At 44.0% G+C, this 18,957-nt stretch overlaps 1 protein-coding gene across 1 annotated transcript in view; it reads right to left on the bottom strand.

The window, feature by feature from the left end:
- Positions 1–15,127: 15,127 nt before the first annotated feature.
- LOC126236076 (sodium-independent sulfate anion transporter-like) overlaps positions 15,128–18,957 on the bottom strand; it is a 169,290-nt gene continuing 165,460 nt past the window's right edge. The window contains exon 13 of the mRNA XM_049945136.1: positions 15,128–16,860. Within this exon, the coding sequence (XP_049801093.1) occupies positions 16,796–16,860 (65 nt within the window). The 3' untranslated portion in view covers positions 15,128–16,795. The remainder of the gene's footprint in view (positions 16,861–18,957) is intronic.

Raw genomic sequence — 18,957 nt, 5'->3', positions numbered from 1 at the left:
AACTGCAGCAAAACCCCCGGCAACTTCCTTCATGTCCGCGGTGTTTTACGAAACATTCACGCGAGGATTGTCCCCAACGTTGGGCTGTGTGTCATAATTGCAAAAAGAAAGGTCATGTGTCTTCCGTTTGCAAATCCGATCGCATACATGATGTTCATGAACATGACGTTGATTCTGATTGTGTTGTCTGTCAATTGCACTTCTTCCCTTTCAGGGAAGTTATTCCTCACTGTCCAAATCCTTCGTCGAGATGTTCGCATGCAAGTGGATACCGGTTCTGCTGCCACTATAATTAATTTTCAGACGTATCTTCAGTTGGGTTCTCCACTCCTGTCACCTGTCACTCGGCAATTACGGACGTACAATAAACAGAAGATTTCTCTCTTGGGACAGTTTAATGCTGAGGTATCTTAAAAATCCGTCGTTCGCACTGTTCCCATATTTGTGGTCGACCAGAGCAACGCAGAAAATCTTTTTGGTTTCGATGCCTTTCGCGTTTTTGGGTTCTCCATGGATGACTCTGTCAATATTGTCTCTGGTGCTATTCCTTATGCTCAACTGGATTCCTTGTCGCCGACATTTTCGTCCCTTTTTTCTCCTGGGTTAGGCCGTGCAAACGACTCTGAAGCTCATATCACGCTCAAACCCACTGTTCAGCCTAAGTTTTTTCGGGCTCAGCCCATTCCTGTGGCCCTTCGTGATCGGGTAAAACGGGAGTTGGATCGTCTCTCAACTTCAGGGGTCTTGCTTCCTGTCACTTCCAGTGAGTGGTCCTCTCCTGTCGTTGTCGTTGCTAAGCCAAATGGTGATATTCGTCACTGTGGCGATTTCAAAGCCACTGTAAATGCTCAATGCCTCATCGATACTTACCCTATGCCTCGTCCTGAAGAACTGTTCACTAAACTTGCTGGAGGCCAGTATTTTTCTAAAATTGACCTGTCAGAAGCTTATCAACTTCCTCTCGACACTGCTTCCCGGCAGTTTCTGGTCCTTAACACGCCTTTCGGCCTCTATCAATACCAACGCTTGCCATTCGGGGTTGCTAGCGCCCCTGCTCTCTTTCAGCGATTCTTGGAACAATTATTGCTCCCTGTCCCTGGGTGTATCAATTACATGGACGACATTGTTGTCACTGGCTCCACCACTGAAGAAAATCTTCAAAATCTCCGCACACTTTTTCGTGTCTTACAGACTGCCGGTCTTAAGTGTAATCTTCAGAAATCACAATTTTTTCAGGCATCTATCACGTACTTCGGGTTTCAACTCTCTCGGGATGGTATTCGTCCGCTTCAGCAAACTGTCGCTGCGATCGATGCCCTTCCTCGCCCTACATCTGTTAAGGAACTGCAGGCCTTCTTGGGGAAAATAGCATACTATCACAAGTTTTTACCGTCTGCGGCTTCGGTGGCTCAGCCGTTGCATCGCCTGTTGCATAAAAACGTGCCTTTTCACTGGTCCGCGTCATGCGATGCGGCTTTCCAGAAATTGAAGACTATGCTGAAACAGGCCCCGTGCCTGGCTACTTAACGACCTGGCCAACATCTTGTTCTTGCCACAGACGCCTCTCAATACGTGGTCGGTGCAGTCCTTGCGCACAGTTTTTCTGACGGTTCGGAACAACCCATTGCTTATGCCTCCAAAACGCTCACGGATGCCCAACAAAAGTATTCTCAAATTTAAAAAGCTTTGGCCATTATTTATGCTCTTCATAAGTTTGGTGTTTTCTCTATGGCTCAAAATTTCATCTTGTTACGGATCACAAACCACTTGTTTCCTTGTTTCATCCATCAACGTCACTTCCCGACAAGGCTGCACGCCGCCTCCAGCGTTGGGCTCTTTACTTGTCTCGTTTCAATTATGAGATTCATTTCCGGCCAACGGCTCAAGATGCAAATGCTGATGCTCTGTCTCGCCTTCCCATGGGTCCTGACCAGGCATTCGATAGGGACGAACTTTTGTGTTTCCACCTGGATGTTGCCGAGCAGCGGGCTGTGGACGGGTTCCCCATCACTGGGGACAGGCTGACTGCTGCTACGAGTTCTGACCCTACCCTCTCCCGGGTTTTACGCTGTATTCAGAAACGTTGGCCAGATCGCCCGTCCGCTAAGACTTCTGATCCGTTGCGGAACTACTACGCTTTGCGCTACCGCCTCACGGCTAGGGATGGTGTAATCCTTCTCTCCACTGACAATGCTTCGCCGCGTGTCGTGGTACCTGCGTCTTTGCGTGCTTCGGTCTTGCGCCTCCTTCACCAAGGGCACTGGGGTGTGTCTCGCACAAAATCTCTGGCGCGCCGTCATGTGTACTGGCCTGGCATCGACTCTGAAATAGCACACATGGTCGCTGCCTGCGGCCCTTGTGCGTCACAGGCCGCTGCCCTGAAGTCATCTTTGTCAGCGTGGCCTTCGCCTGAGAAGCCCTGGGAGCGCATTCATGCTGGCTTTGCGGACCCTTTTTAGGTACTTATTGGCTCCTCGTAATTGACACCTACTCTAACTTTCCTTTCATTGTCCGTTGCACGTCGCCTACCACCGCGGCAACCACCAGTGCTCTCGCCTGCATTTTTTCTTTGGAAGGCCTCCCCTCTACTCTTGTTACTGATAATGGTCCGCAATTTGCCTCTTCCGAATTTGCGGTATTTTGTGCTCGTCACGGCGTTACGCATGTCACGGCCCCGCCGTTCCATCTACAATCCAACGGTGAGGCTGAACGACTGGTCCGCACATTTAAGGCTCAGATGCGGAAACTTCTGACTTTTTCTGCTGCTGATGATGCGCTTCTCCAGTTTCTGGCGTCTTACCGTTTCACCCCCATGGGCGACCACAGCCCGGCTGAGCTCTTACATGGCAGACAGCCCCGCACGCCACTTCATCTTCTGCGGCCTTCCACCTCACGGCCGCGGGTGCCTTCCCTTGGCCGGTTCACCGCCGACGACCTCGTCTGGGTACAGGGATATGGCAGGCGGCCAAAATGGAGCCCGGGCCGCATCTTAAGACACCGTGGCAGACGCCTGCATGAAATCCAGACGGACACGGGTGTTGCAGTGCGTCATTCGGACCAGTTTCGGCCTCGTGTGCCAGCAACGCCTGTTCCGAATGCCGCTACACCACTTTTGGCCCTACCTGACACTCGGGATCTTGGCATCTCTCAATACTCACAACGCAGCCCTCTCACCGTCATCACGATGCCAGCACAAGAACGGACGCCACCAGGAGACGTGCCCATGCAGGAACCGGATGAGCATCCTCTGTCAGAGCAAATCTACTCGCCTCCTCCTCCAACGGACGCCGAGACATCGCCCATGTCTCCTATCATATCAACTGGACTTGCCGCAACGGGCAGAATGGTGCAGGGGGCCTCAGCAGATTCGACCCCTACGTCTCCTGTCATCTCGACCCGTTATCATCAGGGACACTTCCGTCCGTACGGGAAGCCTCCTCCTCGAGACTTTACGGCGAGTCAAACAACGCCTATGGACGTTAGCCATCTCCAGGACACCTCCACCAAGACCAGTGCAACAATTTCAAAGGGGGGAAAAGTGTTGTGACTCGCCGATCATTCAAAGCGCCGCCGCGCAGTTACGCACGTCCTTTACGTGCGGCGCTGTCTGCCAGCCATGCAGCAGCTGCGCCACCTAAGCAGCCAGCCGAGCAGCGGCCGCTGGACTGGGACTCAGTGCTCATTCGAATGCTAACGTGTACACATGTCTTGCTTGTCAACTTACTCTGTGACTTATATGTGTTGTGTCGTTCTGAAATACATTTGTTAAACTTGACATTATAACATCTTTGCTTGGCACTGCTTTCCTTTTGCTTCACTAGAGCGAACCTGTTTCAATTGCATTTCGAAGGCTGCTGCCCAAGAAACTTTTGATGAGCTGGTGCCATGTGCATTGTTATCGGTTGCTTCTGGAGTCTGTGAAATGACATTATTGGGACAGAAAGGAAAAATTCCTGCTTTCTGAACCCAGATATTACATTTGATTTGGACGTGATAGCTGTATTTTCAAAGTTTTTTTTCAACAACATAGGAAATTCAGATTTTGGTACCTCTCCTCTATTCTTCCTTTTCCAATCATTTAACACATTTCTCCAAGCAAGTTTTAAAGGTCTAAAAAAGGCCACGTCAAATGGCTGACACAAATGAGTAGAATTAGATGGTAGAAGCACAAATGTAGTGTCCTATTCCTGACACAGTTTAATCATGCTATATAACAGATAACTCGAGAGATTGTCACCTATAATCACTTTAGGTTCCTCTGATTGCTGTTAGTTTGCCCTATAAACAATGTACGTCGAGAGGAATGAGCCGTTGGCAGCTGCTGCTATCGTTACGCTGATACTTGACTTACACTATCCTTTCAGGATGTCTTGTGCCTTGCTTCACTATTACTTTCACTTGTCCAGTATCATCAAAAAAGCTTGTCTCGCCGTAGTTTATAATGTTGGATGAAGGGACACCACTCAACGTCACTTCAAGGGTTTTAAATTAATCAGTCACTGTTTCTTGTGTAACTGCTGCCTTTGCCCTCTTCACATTTTCACTTACTCTAACCATTAGGTCTTTATTTCTTTTCAGAAAAGAGTTTACCAATTTTTTCATTCCTCCCTGTTCAATTGATATATGCCTGTACATTGTCCCTAACACCATTATTCCTCAAAGGAAACCCCCATTTCACACAACACAATAATCCTTCAACCAGGCTTTTCTTCTCACTATTGGTTAACGTTGGTTGGCTGCCTATTTTGTATTAGTAAAAGGTGTACAACTTGGCCTCTGCTGTTTGCCGATAGGTGGCGACAACGGTAAGAAAAAAACAGATCGCAGACATCAGGCAGTTAGCTTGAACCTTGGTCAACATAACCTCATTCAAACATTAGTTTCTTGACTGAAAATGTCAGTTTACGAGACTAATTCTCATTATTTGTGGGAGGTGTTACGGTTTTGTTTCAATATGAAGAAAACAGAGGCTGAGTCTCATCAAATGCTATCAAGTATGTATGATAAGGACGTTATTAGTGAAAGAACATGTCGTGAGTGGTTTCAGTGCTCCCGGCCATGCTTCTATATCGATGGCCAAACCGAATGTTCAAGGCTCCAAGATCATGCTCTGCATTCGGTGAGACCAGTTCGACCCCCCCTGCGGGTTCGGGGGTTAGAATAGGCCCGCGGTATTCCTGCCTGTCGTAAGAGGCGACTAAAAGGAGTCTCAACTGTTTCGGCCTTTAATGAGATGGTCCCCATTGGGGTTTGACCTCCATTTTTCCAAATTCAACAGGAGTACGAGCCTTTTGGGGAAGGACACCTTACGTGGTGCACCATGAGTCCTCTGTCCCCTAAGACCTTGGCACACGTTATCGTCTTGGCGTCGTAACTGCACCCTCCATCCCTCATTTTGGGCATATACACCTGATGGATTGTGTCAGTTACGCCCTTAGTGCGTCACCATCTGCATCCACGATCACTATGGACTACCTACCAGTGGCACCCAAAATCCAGCACGGTAGCCAGCCCATTGTGGTGGGGTCGTCATGTACCCTCTAGGTTGTAGCCCCCTGACAACACAGGGATTGTACTGCCGATGCCTGTGCTGACACCTCCCCACGTAAGCCAAGGAGTAGATGCCCGTCTGTCTGGGGCATCAGGACTCCCGGCAACGGCCATCCTGCCAGGTGGCCTTTGCTGTGGCTGGGTGGCGCCCGTGGGGAGAGCCCCTGGTCGGAGTGGGTGGCATCAGGGCGGATACCCCGCAATGAAGCGGGTAAAGTCTCAATCCGGTGGTCGCACGACCACCAACGTCTCTAAGCGCGGTAAAGTCGACTTTAACGCTGTGGCATATGACCCCAAATCGTTCCCTTCCCTAGCCATGCCCTGGGAGGGACGCAGGGCTGCGGACAGACAGGAGCCATATTCACCGCGATACCTTGTGTGCAGCAGAACTGATGGGGATTCATTGTTGGGAACGAAGCCTCTGTTCTTTGTGACCTATCTTGAAGATAAGTTCGGGGAAGTGGCATCTCTTTCCAAAATGCGGAGCGGGGCCATTTTGATACAAGCAGCTTCCTCTGCACAGTCAAGGGCGTTACTCGCCTGTGAGAAGCTTGGTGACATACCTGTTACCGTCACTCCCCATAAGTCACTAAATTTGGTCCAGGGGATTATCTTTCATAAAGATCTTCTGCTACAGTCTGATGACGAGCTACGGGAGAACTTGGCACGACGAGGTGTACACTTCGTTTGTCGTGTCTTTAGGGGACCCAAGGATAATAGGATCGCTACCGGTGCTTTCATCCTGGCCTTTGAAGGCGACTGCTAGACTGAGAAGGTCAAGGTCATGATCTACCAGTGCGATGTCAAGCCCTATGTCCCGCCCCCTATGCGATGCTTCCAGTGCTGGAAATTCGGACACATGTCCTCCAGATGCACTGCCAGCCCCACGTGCCGAGATTGTGGACGACCTTCTCATCCCAATGCTCCGTGTGCTCCGCCTCCCACCTGCGTTAACTGTAGGGAGCATCATTCCCCCTGCTCGCCAGACTGTGCAGTCTACCAACGAGAGCGGAAGATACAAGAAATTAAGACCCTGGACCGTTTAACTTACCAAGAGGCAAGGAAGAAATTAGAACGGCTCAACCCCACACCTATGTTGAGGAGTTATGCTGCTGTAACACTGCCGCCACCAGTTCCTGCAAAGATTCCTCTCACAGTTGGCCCACCGAACAGTCACGTTACGCCTGCCCCACCACAGGTGGGGGCCACTCTCTCTTCCACTGCTCCTAAAACACCCAGTTTGGGAGCAGTGTGCCCCGAACAACTGGGGACGTCAGTCCCCACCTCTCAGACGGAGAGGCGACTGCCCTCTCCGGCTGTTCAGCTGGAGAGGCAACAGCCCTCTCCGGCTTCTCAGCCGGAGGGGCGACAGCCCTCTCCGGCTTCTCGGCCGGAGGGGCGCCGGCCCTCTCGGGCTTCTCAGCCGGAGGGGCGACGGCCCTCTCAGGCTTCTGAGCCGGAGGGGCGACAGCCCTCTCCGGCTGATCAGCCGGGGACGCACGGGCCTCCTCCGGCCTCACTTGTTCGGAAGGGATCCCTTGGGGGAGTCCCTTCCAAGGACTTCCCCAGTGTCTCACAAGACACTTGCCAGTGGTTGAAGAAGCCACCAGCTGCTGGTCGAAGGGTTTCACGCTCTTCGTCTGTTCCTGATAATACGTCAGGAAAGCCCTCCCAGCATGTAAACCCTCCTCCAAAAGACAAGAGAGAGAAGAGGAAGCTCTCTAAGAAGCCTAAGGACCCAGTGGTTCCCGCGCCACCGCTTCCTGTCAGCTCAGCCTCTGAGGATGAGGTCGAGCTCTTTGCGTCCCCTGATGACCTAGATCTCGCCGTCTCCTCAGAAACGATGGACGTAGCGACGTCCATCTCTCAGTCGATGGCAGCATGTGACCCTGCGAATTAATTTGATTTTTCAGTGCCTGCATGCCCCTACAGGACACGCTTTGTACAATCCTCCAGTGGAATTGTGGCGGTTATTTTAGCCATCTACCTGAGTTACGTCAGCTTCTAAGCATGACACCTGCTTTCTGCATTGCCCTCCAGGAAACCTGGTTCCCGGCAATGCGGACCCCTGTCCTTCGTGGATACAGGGGTTATTACTGCAACCGTAGCACTTACAATTGTGTGTCAGGTGGAGCCTGCGTGTATGTCCTTACCTCTGTATATAGTGCTCCTGTGCCCCTTCAAACATCATTGGAAGCTGTGGCTGTCCGCGTAAGGACTACCCAGGACATAACCGTCTGCAGTGTCTATCTCCCTCCAGATGGTACAGTCTCCCTGACCAAATTGGCTGCACTTGTCACCCAACTTCCCACGCCTTTTCTTATCCTGGGGGATTTTAACGACCACAATCCCCTGTGGGGTGGAACGAAGATTACTGGCCGAGGCAGAGATGTCGAGAATCTCATCTCCTAACTCGACCTCTGCCTCTTAAACACTGGCACCACCACACATTTCAGTGTGGCGCATGGCACGTTCTCGGCCATAGATCTGTCGTTTTGCAGCCCAGGGCTTGTACCATCGGTCCACTGGAGAGTCCATGACGACTTGTGTGGTAGTGACCATTTTCCAATCTTCCTTTCACTACCCCAGCGTCGCTCCCATGAACGCTTGCCTAGATGGGCCTTTAGCAAGGCAAACTGGGAAATGTTCTCCTCTGCTGCCACTGTTGACTCTCTCCCCCACGGTACCGTCGATGTGGCGGTTGAGACACTGACTGCAATGATTGCTTCTGCTGCGGAACGTACCATTCCTCGTTCGTTAGGGTGCCCCCGGCGAAAGTCAGTGCCTTGGTGGTCTCCAGAGGTCGCTGAAGCCATTAAAGAACGTCGGCGGGCTCTTCAGCGACATAAGCGGCACCCGTCTCTGGAGAACCTCATTTTATTCAAACGTCTCCGTGCTCAGGTCCGGAGGCTTATCAAACGGCGGAAACAGGAGTGCTGGGAGAGGTACGTTTCCAACATTGGTTCCCGTACTTCACCCTCCCAGGTGTGGATGAAGATTCGGCGTATCTTTGGATTGCAGTACTCTGCAGGTGTCCCAGGGCTTACCATCAACGGGGCGGTATCCACCGATGCCGATGCAATCGCCGGGCATTTCGCACAGCACTATGTTCGGGCCTCTGCGTCGGGGAATTACCTGCCGGCGTTTCGCGCGCTCAAACGCCGGGAGGAAGGCAAACGGCTTTCTTTTGCTTCTCGCCACCCTGAGGCATATAACGCCCCATTTAGTTTGTGGGAACTCCAGAGCGCCCTGGCACAGTGCCCCGATACAGCCTGTGGGCCAGATGGCATCCAAAATTTAGTAAGCAGTAAACTTTTCTCCTCTCATCATTTTGTGGTGGTTGTCAGTGAGAAAAAGTTTCATAAAGCTTTGAAATTTTGTGTAAAGTTTGTTGGAAGTCACTAAATGCTCTTATCTTCAAATAACGGATGAATGAAGTTACACTGCCTCAAGACAAGCACACAGTTTCTAACTCTAATACTTCTCTTATTGGGTTAAATTTTTGTCATAAGTTTATACCTCTTGATGGGTGGGTTCTGACAGAATTTAAATTTTTGTAATTCAGTCAATAACTATACAAAATATTGACAGTCAAATTTTTGTTGCCCTGGAAGCTGTCATGTAGACAGCCTGCAACTGGTACGATTTAGTAATATAGGTAAATTTCTCGATCAGCAAAAGGGGTTAAGTAATCAGTGTGAGGGACCTGGAGGTGCCACGTACTGCTGTGAGAAAGCTCGATCAGCACCGGACAGAGTCTGAATGGTGGCTCATTGTGGGTTTCAGCTTTAACAGCCAGTCGAATCGTGCAATACCCAGATCTGTGGGGCATTCAGATGAGACAATGATTCGATGTTGGAATGCACAGGAAGGCAAAGGCAGGCATACTCTACATCAAGGTACTGATCAACCACATTTGACCACCACAAGGCACTCAGTGGGCAGTGCAGCACTATGTTTTTGAATTTTTTCAAACTGTTACATCTTGAGCCCCTGGTTCACGATGTACATCTAGCAGTTACAGAGGTCAAGGATCACACTTTATTAATAATTGTAGTACAAAGTAATATCTCCAGTTACTGTTACATTGTCAGCAAGTACACCAAGTCCTTTCATCCATACATGTATTTTTCATCATTACTAACTTTTCTACAAGAGCGATCGGCGAAGGATTTCAGTCCAGGAAGGGAGGCGTTTTCACAATGAACAATGGCTAGGGTAAAGCAACCTCTTCCAGAATTTCCAGTAGCGACATCCAGATTAAAATTAACCCTACAGCCTCGGAAGAATATAGGTCTGTCTACAAACATAACGTAGAGTATAGGCTTGTCTACATACGTATTATAAGCCTCGAAAATAAACTTGGAGGCAATGGAACAGCTCAAGCAGTAATCTTAAATGGACCTATATTCTTCCGAGGCTGTAGGGTTAATTTTACTCTGGATGTCGCTACTGGAAATTCTGGTAGTGCTTGGTTTACTCTAGCCATTGTTCGTTTTGAAAATGCCTCCCTTCCTGGACTTGAATCCTTCGCCGATCGAGATGTCATCACTATAAGACCTAGCATTGTGGAACTGACCCCAAGACTCAAAGTAGACCTAGTGTGTATCGTCAGCACCTGTGGACTAAGCACATTGTGCTGCACTGTGGACCAAGCACATTGTGACTGCTTCACTTCCGTGCCTGCCATCTGAGAGCCACCTAATGGGCTGCCTGCATCATTTCTGTGTCAGTGTGCACCATTGGTTGGAGACTACCAGTGCTGAAATAGGAAATTATTGTATGTTGTGTAGAATGCCAGTAACATCATAACACAAACAGCTTTATTTAGGACTGCTATTGTGGCTGAGAAGCATGGACTAGTGATAATGATCTCGCACTTTGTTCTTTGATGAACTGTGGTTCTGCACTACCCTGGATGACCATCGCCTGTGAGTAGGGCAGCAACCAGAGAACAGACCACATTCCTCCAGTGTTTTTGAAAGGCACAGTGGTGTTACCCCCAGTATCATGGTGTGGGAAGCCCCTGCGTGTGCCTTCATGTCATGGCTGGTAGTGACTGAGGGAATTCTGATGCCACAACTGTACATACGTTGTGGACATCCTGTGTCCTTGTGTGTTACCTTTTAAGGAACAGCATTGAGGTGCAATTTTTTGACAGGATGTTGCTCGTCCATTCATTGCACGTGTCTCTGTGAAATGTCTACGTAATGTTGAAGTACTTCTGTGGCCAGTAGGATTCCCAGATCTGTCCTCGAGAGAACAAGTGTGGGACTAACTTGGACATAAACTCTGTCCCATTGCCAGTATGCCGGGTATCAATGGCCAATTAAAACATTTGTGGGCCAGCTTGCCTCAGGAGGGGAAACAGTGGCCTTATGACACCCTTTCCAACTGAAGCAGTGCATGGATCCAGGCCAGAGGGGGTGCAATGTCATACTGATAAATAGGCTAATACTTCAAAGTCCATTGAAAAATTGATTACATTTTATAATCACTGAAGTAACAGCAAATAATCTCTCTATCCATGACTTTTCATTTTGTTTCTTCTCCCCCTTCTGGGTGCCTTACTCTTTTTGTAAGGCAGTGCATATAAATGACAATCCACCTAATACACAATAGAGAGAATTAGTTCTACTACATTCCTACATTTGATAATGAAAGCAATTAGTGATTTCCAACAAACTTTGCACATAATTTCAAAACTTAAAAAACATTTTGATGCTGTTGCACTATGCGAAATGACGAGAGGAAAAATGTTTATCACGTACTACATTTTTGCTGTTCATGCAGTGAAACTTCAGCACAGGCATGACATTTTAATGTATTTCTTATTAACTACGAACTCTATCTACAGTGAAATTTGCAGACATGATTCATGTATAGCACTCAATGCACTCACAAAATTACATAACTGTATGACACATAGTTAAGGAAATATGGTATCTGAGGTGTGAGCTTTTGCTTAAAATGGAGTGCAAATTACCCTAACTATACTCATTTGGTGGAGAGCTTTTAGTGACCTCCAACAAATTTTCAGCAAAATTTCAGTCCTTTTCTAAAATTTGTGTTTCTTAAATGCCTAACATCAAATATTTAATGGATTAACTCATTTGAAAACTAATCAGAGGTTTGAAGCTGTTTCATATTGGGAGCTTAAATTTTTAATCAGGGGTTGCGGTGTACTGACAATAACTAGGATGGAAACTTGAAAATGTTAGGTGTCTAAATTGATGAGAACTTAAAATGGAAAAAAAACACATTCATGAACTCATAAAACAACTCAGATCAGGCACTACTGAACTTTGGATCATTGCAAATCTTGTGGCGAGACAAATCCGCAAGTTATAAATTCTGCATATTTTCATTCAAGAATGACTATGGATAACAATTATGAGTAACTTAACTTTAGGAAAGATAGTTTTCACTGCTGAGAACTGTACCATGAAAGCGTGTTGTGCTCACCTAGGATCGTGTTGCAGAAATCTGTTTAAAGAATTAGGCATTTTGACTACTGTTTCACAATATATGTATTCTCTCATGAAGTTTATTGTAAATAACCCACTTAAGTTCACAATGAACAGTGATCTATGTAATTACAATACCAGAAAAAATGACATTATTTTCTCCATATTGCTGTTGACTTTAGCCCAAAAAAAGGATGTGCCATGCTGCTAACAAAATTTTTGATCACTGATCCAGTTTCCGACAGACAGCAAGTTAAACGTGAATACAAAGAGAAAAAGATTCTCCTTGACAACTCTTTCTTTTTCATAGGAGAATTTCTATTTATGTGTAAAAGGTGATGAGAAGAAATTGCTGATTTACATCCATTAAAAAAAATCAAATCATGTAAATGGTCAGCTTGTAGCCACAAATGACTAGTGTCACACTATTTCAGTTAATCGTACAAGTAATCCGTGGAACTAACCTCCAAATTGGCAAAGTCCAGTACCTAGTAAAAAGACGAGGTAAACAGATCAATCTTAATACCACGGGACAATGATGCTAGATATGGAACTCAGCCATTATTAATCTTCAAGGCATCATACATCCTTCAGTCAAAGCAGAGGAACATAATATGAAGAACAGTGTGTGGTCTAGACTTAACTGACTAAATGTGCACTATAAAGTAATAGGATGGATGAAAAATCCACCCACCAAGCAGTGGCAAGAGAACACACATATAAAGATAAAGCTTGCAAGTGTACAGAGACAATGGTTGCTTCTTCTGGCAGAAGGGTTGAAAAGGAAGGAAGAGAGATGAAGGTAAAGGACAGGTGAGTTATAGACAAAAGGGTAGAGTTTGGAAAAGTGCACAGAACCCTTGGTCAGGGAAGACTTACTGGACAGGATGAGAAGGAAAGACTGATTATTGGGGAGTGCACCAGTTGAGATATGAAGACATGAGGGCTTAGAGATGGAAAATAGGGTAATACATGAGACAGAAAGTGCATTGTATGTGACAGAGGTGGGACGGGGAGTTGGCAAAATAGACAGGTCGGAAAATGAAAGATATAGAAAAACAAAAGAGAGTGAAGAAAGGAATAGTTACCATGAAGAAATGCTGAGACTGAAGAAATTAACGTAAATTAAGGTCAGGTGGGTGGTGAAAACCAAGGACATATTGTAATGTCAATTCCCACCGGTGGATTTCTGAGACACATGTCTGTGGTAAGAACACAGATGGTACATGTGATAAAACAGACATCAATGCCACAACTGTCATGTTATAGTGTGCTCTGCAAGAAGATGTTGTATGTTGCCAGTATACAATCTCTGCCTATGCCCATTCATCCTAGCTGATAACTTGGTGGTAGTCATGCCGATGCAAAAGGCCAAACACTGTTTACATAACATGTGGTATATGATATGTGTTGCTTCACAGGTGGCTCTTCCTTTGCTTTTATATGCTTTCTCAGTTACAGGACTTGTATAGATGGTGGTAGGAGGGGTGCATAGGGCCAGTCTTACAGTGGGGATGGCCACAGGTGTAGGAGCCATAGGGTAGGGAGATGGGTGTAGAAGGAGCATAGGGTCTGATGAGGATATTGCAGAGATTGGGAGGGCAATGAACAGCTATTCTAGGTGTGATGGGGAAAATGTTGGACCAAATAAATCTCATTTTAGAGCATGATTTTAGGAAGTCATAGCCTTGTTGAAGTAGCTGATTAGCACAATAAAGATCTGGATAATACTCAGTGACAAGAGGTGTACTCCTTAGTTGTTTTATGGAGGGATCAGTAGTACCAGGACTGGACGTGATCGCCTGGGAGATCTGCTTTTGACCTAGGCTGGGAATAAATACATCCATTGAAGGCTGAGGTGAAATGATGGTGTACTGCTGTAGAGAGTCTGCATCTTAACAAATACATTTACCTCAAATGCCAAAGCTGTATGGGAGGGAACATTCAACATGAAAATGATGGAAACTGTAAAAATGTAAGTTCTATTATTTGTTAGTAGGTTTAATGTGAACCGAAGCACGCGGCTGACCTTCAGTGTGGTTGACCTATTAAAAATCTTGGCATCTCTAAATATATTCTCCTAATTAAATTTCACATGGTCTTATTCCAAATTTCATGCCAATTTGCTTGATGTTGCTCTACACTCACTGGTCAGCTACACACTTCTGTTCACATTAAATCTACTAACAACAGCATTTACATTAATTTCTTCGGTCTCAGCACTTCTTCACAGCAGCTATTCCTTTTCTCACTTTCTTTCTTTTGCACATCTTTCATTTTCTGACCTGTCTGTTTTTTCCCATCCAGTGCTCCTACCACATACAATGCACTTTCTGTCTTGTGTATTACCCTACCTTCCACCTTTAAGCTCTCATGTTTTCAAATCTTGTCCGGTGCAGTCCCCAACAATCAGTATTTCCTTCTCATCCCATCTAGTAAGTCTCCCCTGATCTGGGGTTCCACTTCAATATTTACCATAGGGTAATAATTATCTGATCTTTGAAGAGGTCTGTGTAAAATGTTCATTAATTTATGGTATATCATACAGTAATCAAACTGCTTCATTTTCTGAGTGAATGGTTTCTTCAATTTTTCTGAATTGCTCCAAAAGTTTATTACATTAGACAGCATGGAGAGCAATTATGCAAAATAAGCCAGCACTCTGGTCTTCAAATCATTGAAATACGAGACAAGTCTACCTCTATCTGTGAAACATGTGAATTTAATGTTTGATTACTTTATCTATGTACTGATTCAATTTTAAATTGATCATGTCTCCCAACAAATTTTACACATTCTGTTTTGTATAGTTTCTGATCATTAATGTTTATTTCTGGTGCCAATAACTAACTTTTCTTTGTTTGAACCTGTGCTATATCAGCCTTCGTGGGATTATAAGACTTACATAAAACAACTGGAGGTTTTAATTCATGTATCAAAAGTGAGTCAGTTTTTATTTAACTCACTACATGTACATGATCAATAAAATTACTGATAGGAGAAACAAAAACCAGGATCTTTTAAGTAAAACTTCAGTTTATTTCTAAATAAAAAAGATAACATCAGTCAGTGAAAATTTTCAATAAAAAAATCACAGTTTCTGCAAAACAGTAAGCAGAACTAAGAATAAATACAATAAGCTGGGAGCACACTATGTGACTACTGTAAAGTGAATTAATTGTGAAGCAAGAGGATATTTTTTATACACAATAAGTTATGATAAGAAGAAATTTGCCCACAGCAAAAGATTTTTCTGAAAAGGAAAGTTGCTACTCACCATATAGTGGAGATGCTGAATCGCAAGTAGGCACAAAAAAACGACTGCCACGATATAAGCTTTCAGCCAGTAAGGCCTTTTTCAACAAAGGCAATTATGCAAAATAAGCCAGCACTCTGGTCTCCAAATCATTGAAATACAAGACATGTCTACATCTATCTGTGAAACATGTTGAAAAAGGCCTTATATTGTGACAGTTTTTTGTTGTGCGTATCTGTGACTCAGCACCTCCACTATATGGTGAGTAGCAATTTGCCTTTTCAAAATATGGTTACATTCCATCCTGAATTTTCCATTGTTTGATAAATGAGTATTCTTATTCAGTTACCAACAAATTAATTACAGTGTTATGAAACTGGAAAATAACTTGATGAAAATGTCTTCATTAGACATATTTATAATACCTAAGCATACACTGTCACTGATCTAGGTCATTGCATTGCAGTAGTGCAAGTTAAACTTGAGAAAATGTCACAATCTCAGGATTTTACAATAATAAGTTCTACATTAAGTATTAATGACGTGTTATTTTCATTAATGGGCCAGTTGTAGTAGAGAAGCACTTTCAGTTACCACATTGAAATTTTATTGAGTCATAGCATATACATATTTGTTAGCATTATTCACCATTTAGAAGAATGCATTTATGAGCACTGTAAACTCTTATAAGAACACCACTTACAGGGCACACTAGCATTATGTGGTGAATGAAATATGTATTTTAAAAGGATAATTTCAAATTTATAATTTCTTATAGCAAACATGCAGTTAACAATTCTGCTCTAATTGAGACTAAAAATATTTGTTCATTGCCTCTTCATGACTAGGATTGTGTGCTCCATCCATTATTGTCACAATATACACACATACAATTTGGTTCAAAAAGGTTGCTACAAAAATCCATCATTTTTGTGAGGTGGAATTTGCATTGTCTGAATGTTTGACATATATTTTCTTTTATGTATCTTTCCCTGTCGTTTTGTTCTTGAGTATAAGCCCAAGTATTGAATATTATATACATATTACATTAAAAAAAGTGTTGGCACTGTGATTCAGGTTGGAGGACAAGCATTTGTCAGAATTTTATATTGAATGTGTAGTAACTGATAAAAGCAGTTTCCTGAGGAGGTTTATAAACATTCATCCCACTGCACCTTTGTGATCATTTGCTCTGAGCCCTTTGTTTCAATCAGAACTACACAGGAACTTGGATAGTGTGATGAATATCACTGTCAATACTTCATGCAACAAGTAATTATTTATTCTGAATATTATCTGAATGACTAAATAACAGTAAGACATTGATACCAAAAATAACTCTTGAGAACTGATATCTCACAAAAAAGTACAATTCTGCAGCTGCAGGTGTGTGTTTTGGTTTATTGCCATGTTATTATACAGTACTGCATCACACAGTTGGAACTTTATATTTGTTTGACTAGTTTGTAAATACACAGGTGTGTATATGAGAGAAATATTCTTTGTGGGGTTTCCTCTTTAGTTATCCAGAACAGATGATGCTGAGATCCACTGCATTCTGATAAGCAGCTGCATATTTCTCATGAGCTGTAACATACAACAGATGAAAATTAATTTGCCTTTCTTTCTTCCTTACACACACACACACACACACACACACACACACACACACACACACACACACACACACACACACACACACACACACAAATGCATGCAACAAAAACAGATCCTTATCATTGTCCTCATACAAGAACTACCTGAAAAATAAATTAAACAACCAACATTCACCATGTCTGTCTTAGCCAATGTAACTCATATAAACACAACAAAACTACAGGTCTTTTTTGTACCATAGCTACTTTGAGGCAGTTATGAGATATGGTGTTGCCTTTTGGAGAAATGCTAGCATCTTGACAAGAACTTTAACCTTGGAGAAAAAAATTGTCTGGAAAATGTGCCATACAAGACCAAGGGAATCTTGTTGGCCACAGTTAAGAAACATAAATATTCTAAATGTTCTCTCTACAGCTGCATCAACATACATTCATACATACTCCGTAAAGCATCACATGGTATATGCTTGTAGGTACCTCCTACCAATACTAGATTCTCATTTCCTTTCCTATTACATTTATAAATGTAGTGAGTCAAAAACAACTGTCTATATGCCTCTGTATGTGTCCTAATTTCTCTTAACTTGTCTTCATGGTCCTTACATGAAATATATACTGATGGCAGTAGAATCATTCTGGAGTCACCTGCAAATACTGTTCTCTAAATTTTCTCAATAGTGTTTGCAAGAAGAACATTAACATACCTTCAGATATTGCCATTTGAGTTCACACAGCATCTCTGTAACACTCGTATGTTGATCAAACTTACCGGTAACAAATCTAGCAGCATGTCTCTGACCTGCTTCAGTATCTTCACTTAATCCTTTCACTGTGGGAGAGCTTAACATGAGCCCAACTTTCAATCATTTTACAAGCTTCATAATGACATATATTGAGATAACTGACTGCAGAACATGAAAACAACTACAATTGTTTTGTAGTGGAATGGTGTCAGGACTAGATAAGATACCATTAAGATTCTACAGAGATTATGTGAAGGAACTTGCTCCCTTTCTAGCAACAGTTTATTGTAGGTTGTTGAAGCAATGGAGGGTACCTAGTAAATGGAAAAAAATGCAGGTCATTCCCATTTTGGAAAAGGGTCAGGATAGATGCACATAATTGTAGGCCTATATAGTTCATGTCAAATTTTTCAAGACTCGTGGAATATGTTTTATGATGTTTTTTGTGAATGAAAATGTCCTCTATAAAAATCAACATGGATTTCACAAATAGAGATCTCATGAAACTCAGCTCACTCTGTTCCTCCATGAGATCCACAGCACTGTTGACATCAGCACTCATGTTGATGCAGTGTTTGTTAACTTTAGCAAGGCATTTAACACTGTACCACACCACCTCTTAGTGAAAAAATAACTGAGCTTACCAAGTATTGGACCAGATCTGTGACTGGATTCAAAACTTCCAGGCAGATAGAATTCAACACTTAATCTTCATGGAACAAAATGGACATAATCATATAAAGGCAGTTTCATGGGTGTATGACATGGAAGTATGACAGTTACTGTTTACAATGTGTATGAATGATCTAGGAGAATATATCTGAAGCTCTTTGAGGAAGTTTCTATATGATGTACTTATCTATAAAAAGGGAACAACACCAGAAGACAGCAATGATTTGCAGAAAGATCTACAGGGGTTTAATGAATGGCATAGGGACAGGCAGTCGATGTGAATGTGAATGAATGTAACATATTGCACATACACAGGAAAAGAAAGTCACTATTGTACAAGTACCCTATTGATGACAAATTGTTGGAAACAGTAACTACCATAAAATATCTAGGGGTCTCTATCAAATGGAATTACCTATAAAACAAGTAGTAGAAAAAGCAGATGTCTGACAGTTTCACAGGAAGAACCTTAAGGAAGTGTTATCTATCCAATGAAGAAGTGGTTGAGAAGGCACTTGTTCCACGGTTCTAGAGTATTGTTCATCAGTCTGGGACCATTAACCATTAAGTCTGACAGAAAAAATAAAGTAGATCCAACAAAGAGTGATGTGTTTCATCGTGGGATCATTTAGTCCACAGGAGAGCGTTACTGA

The sequence above is a fragment of the Schistocerca nitens genome, chromosome 2 (genome assembly GCF_023898315.1).
Source record: "Schistocerca nitens isolate TAMUIC-IGC-003100 chromosome 2, iqSchNite1.1, whole genome shotgun sequence".
Taxonomy (NCBI): Eukaryota; Metazoa; Arthropoda; class Insecta; order Orthoptera; family Acrididae; genus Schistocerca; species Schistocerca nitens.
This window is presented reverse-complemented; position numbering and strand designations above follow the sequence as displayed.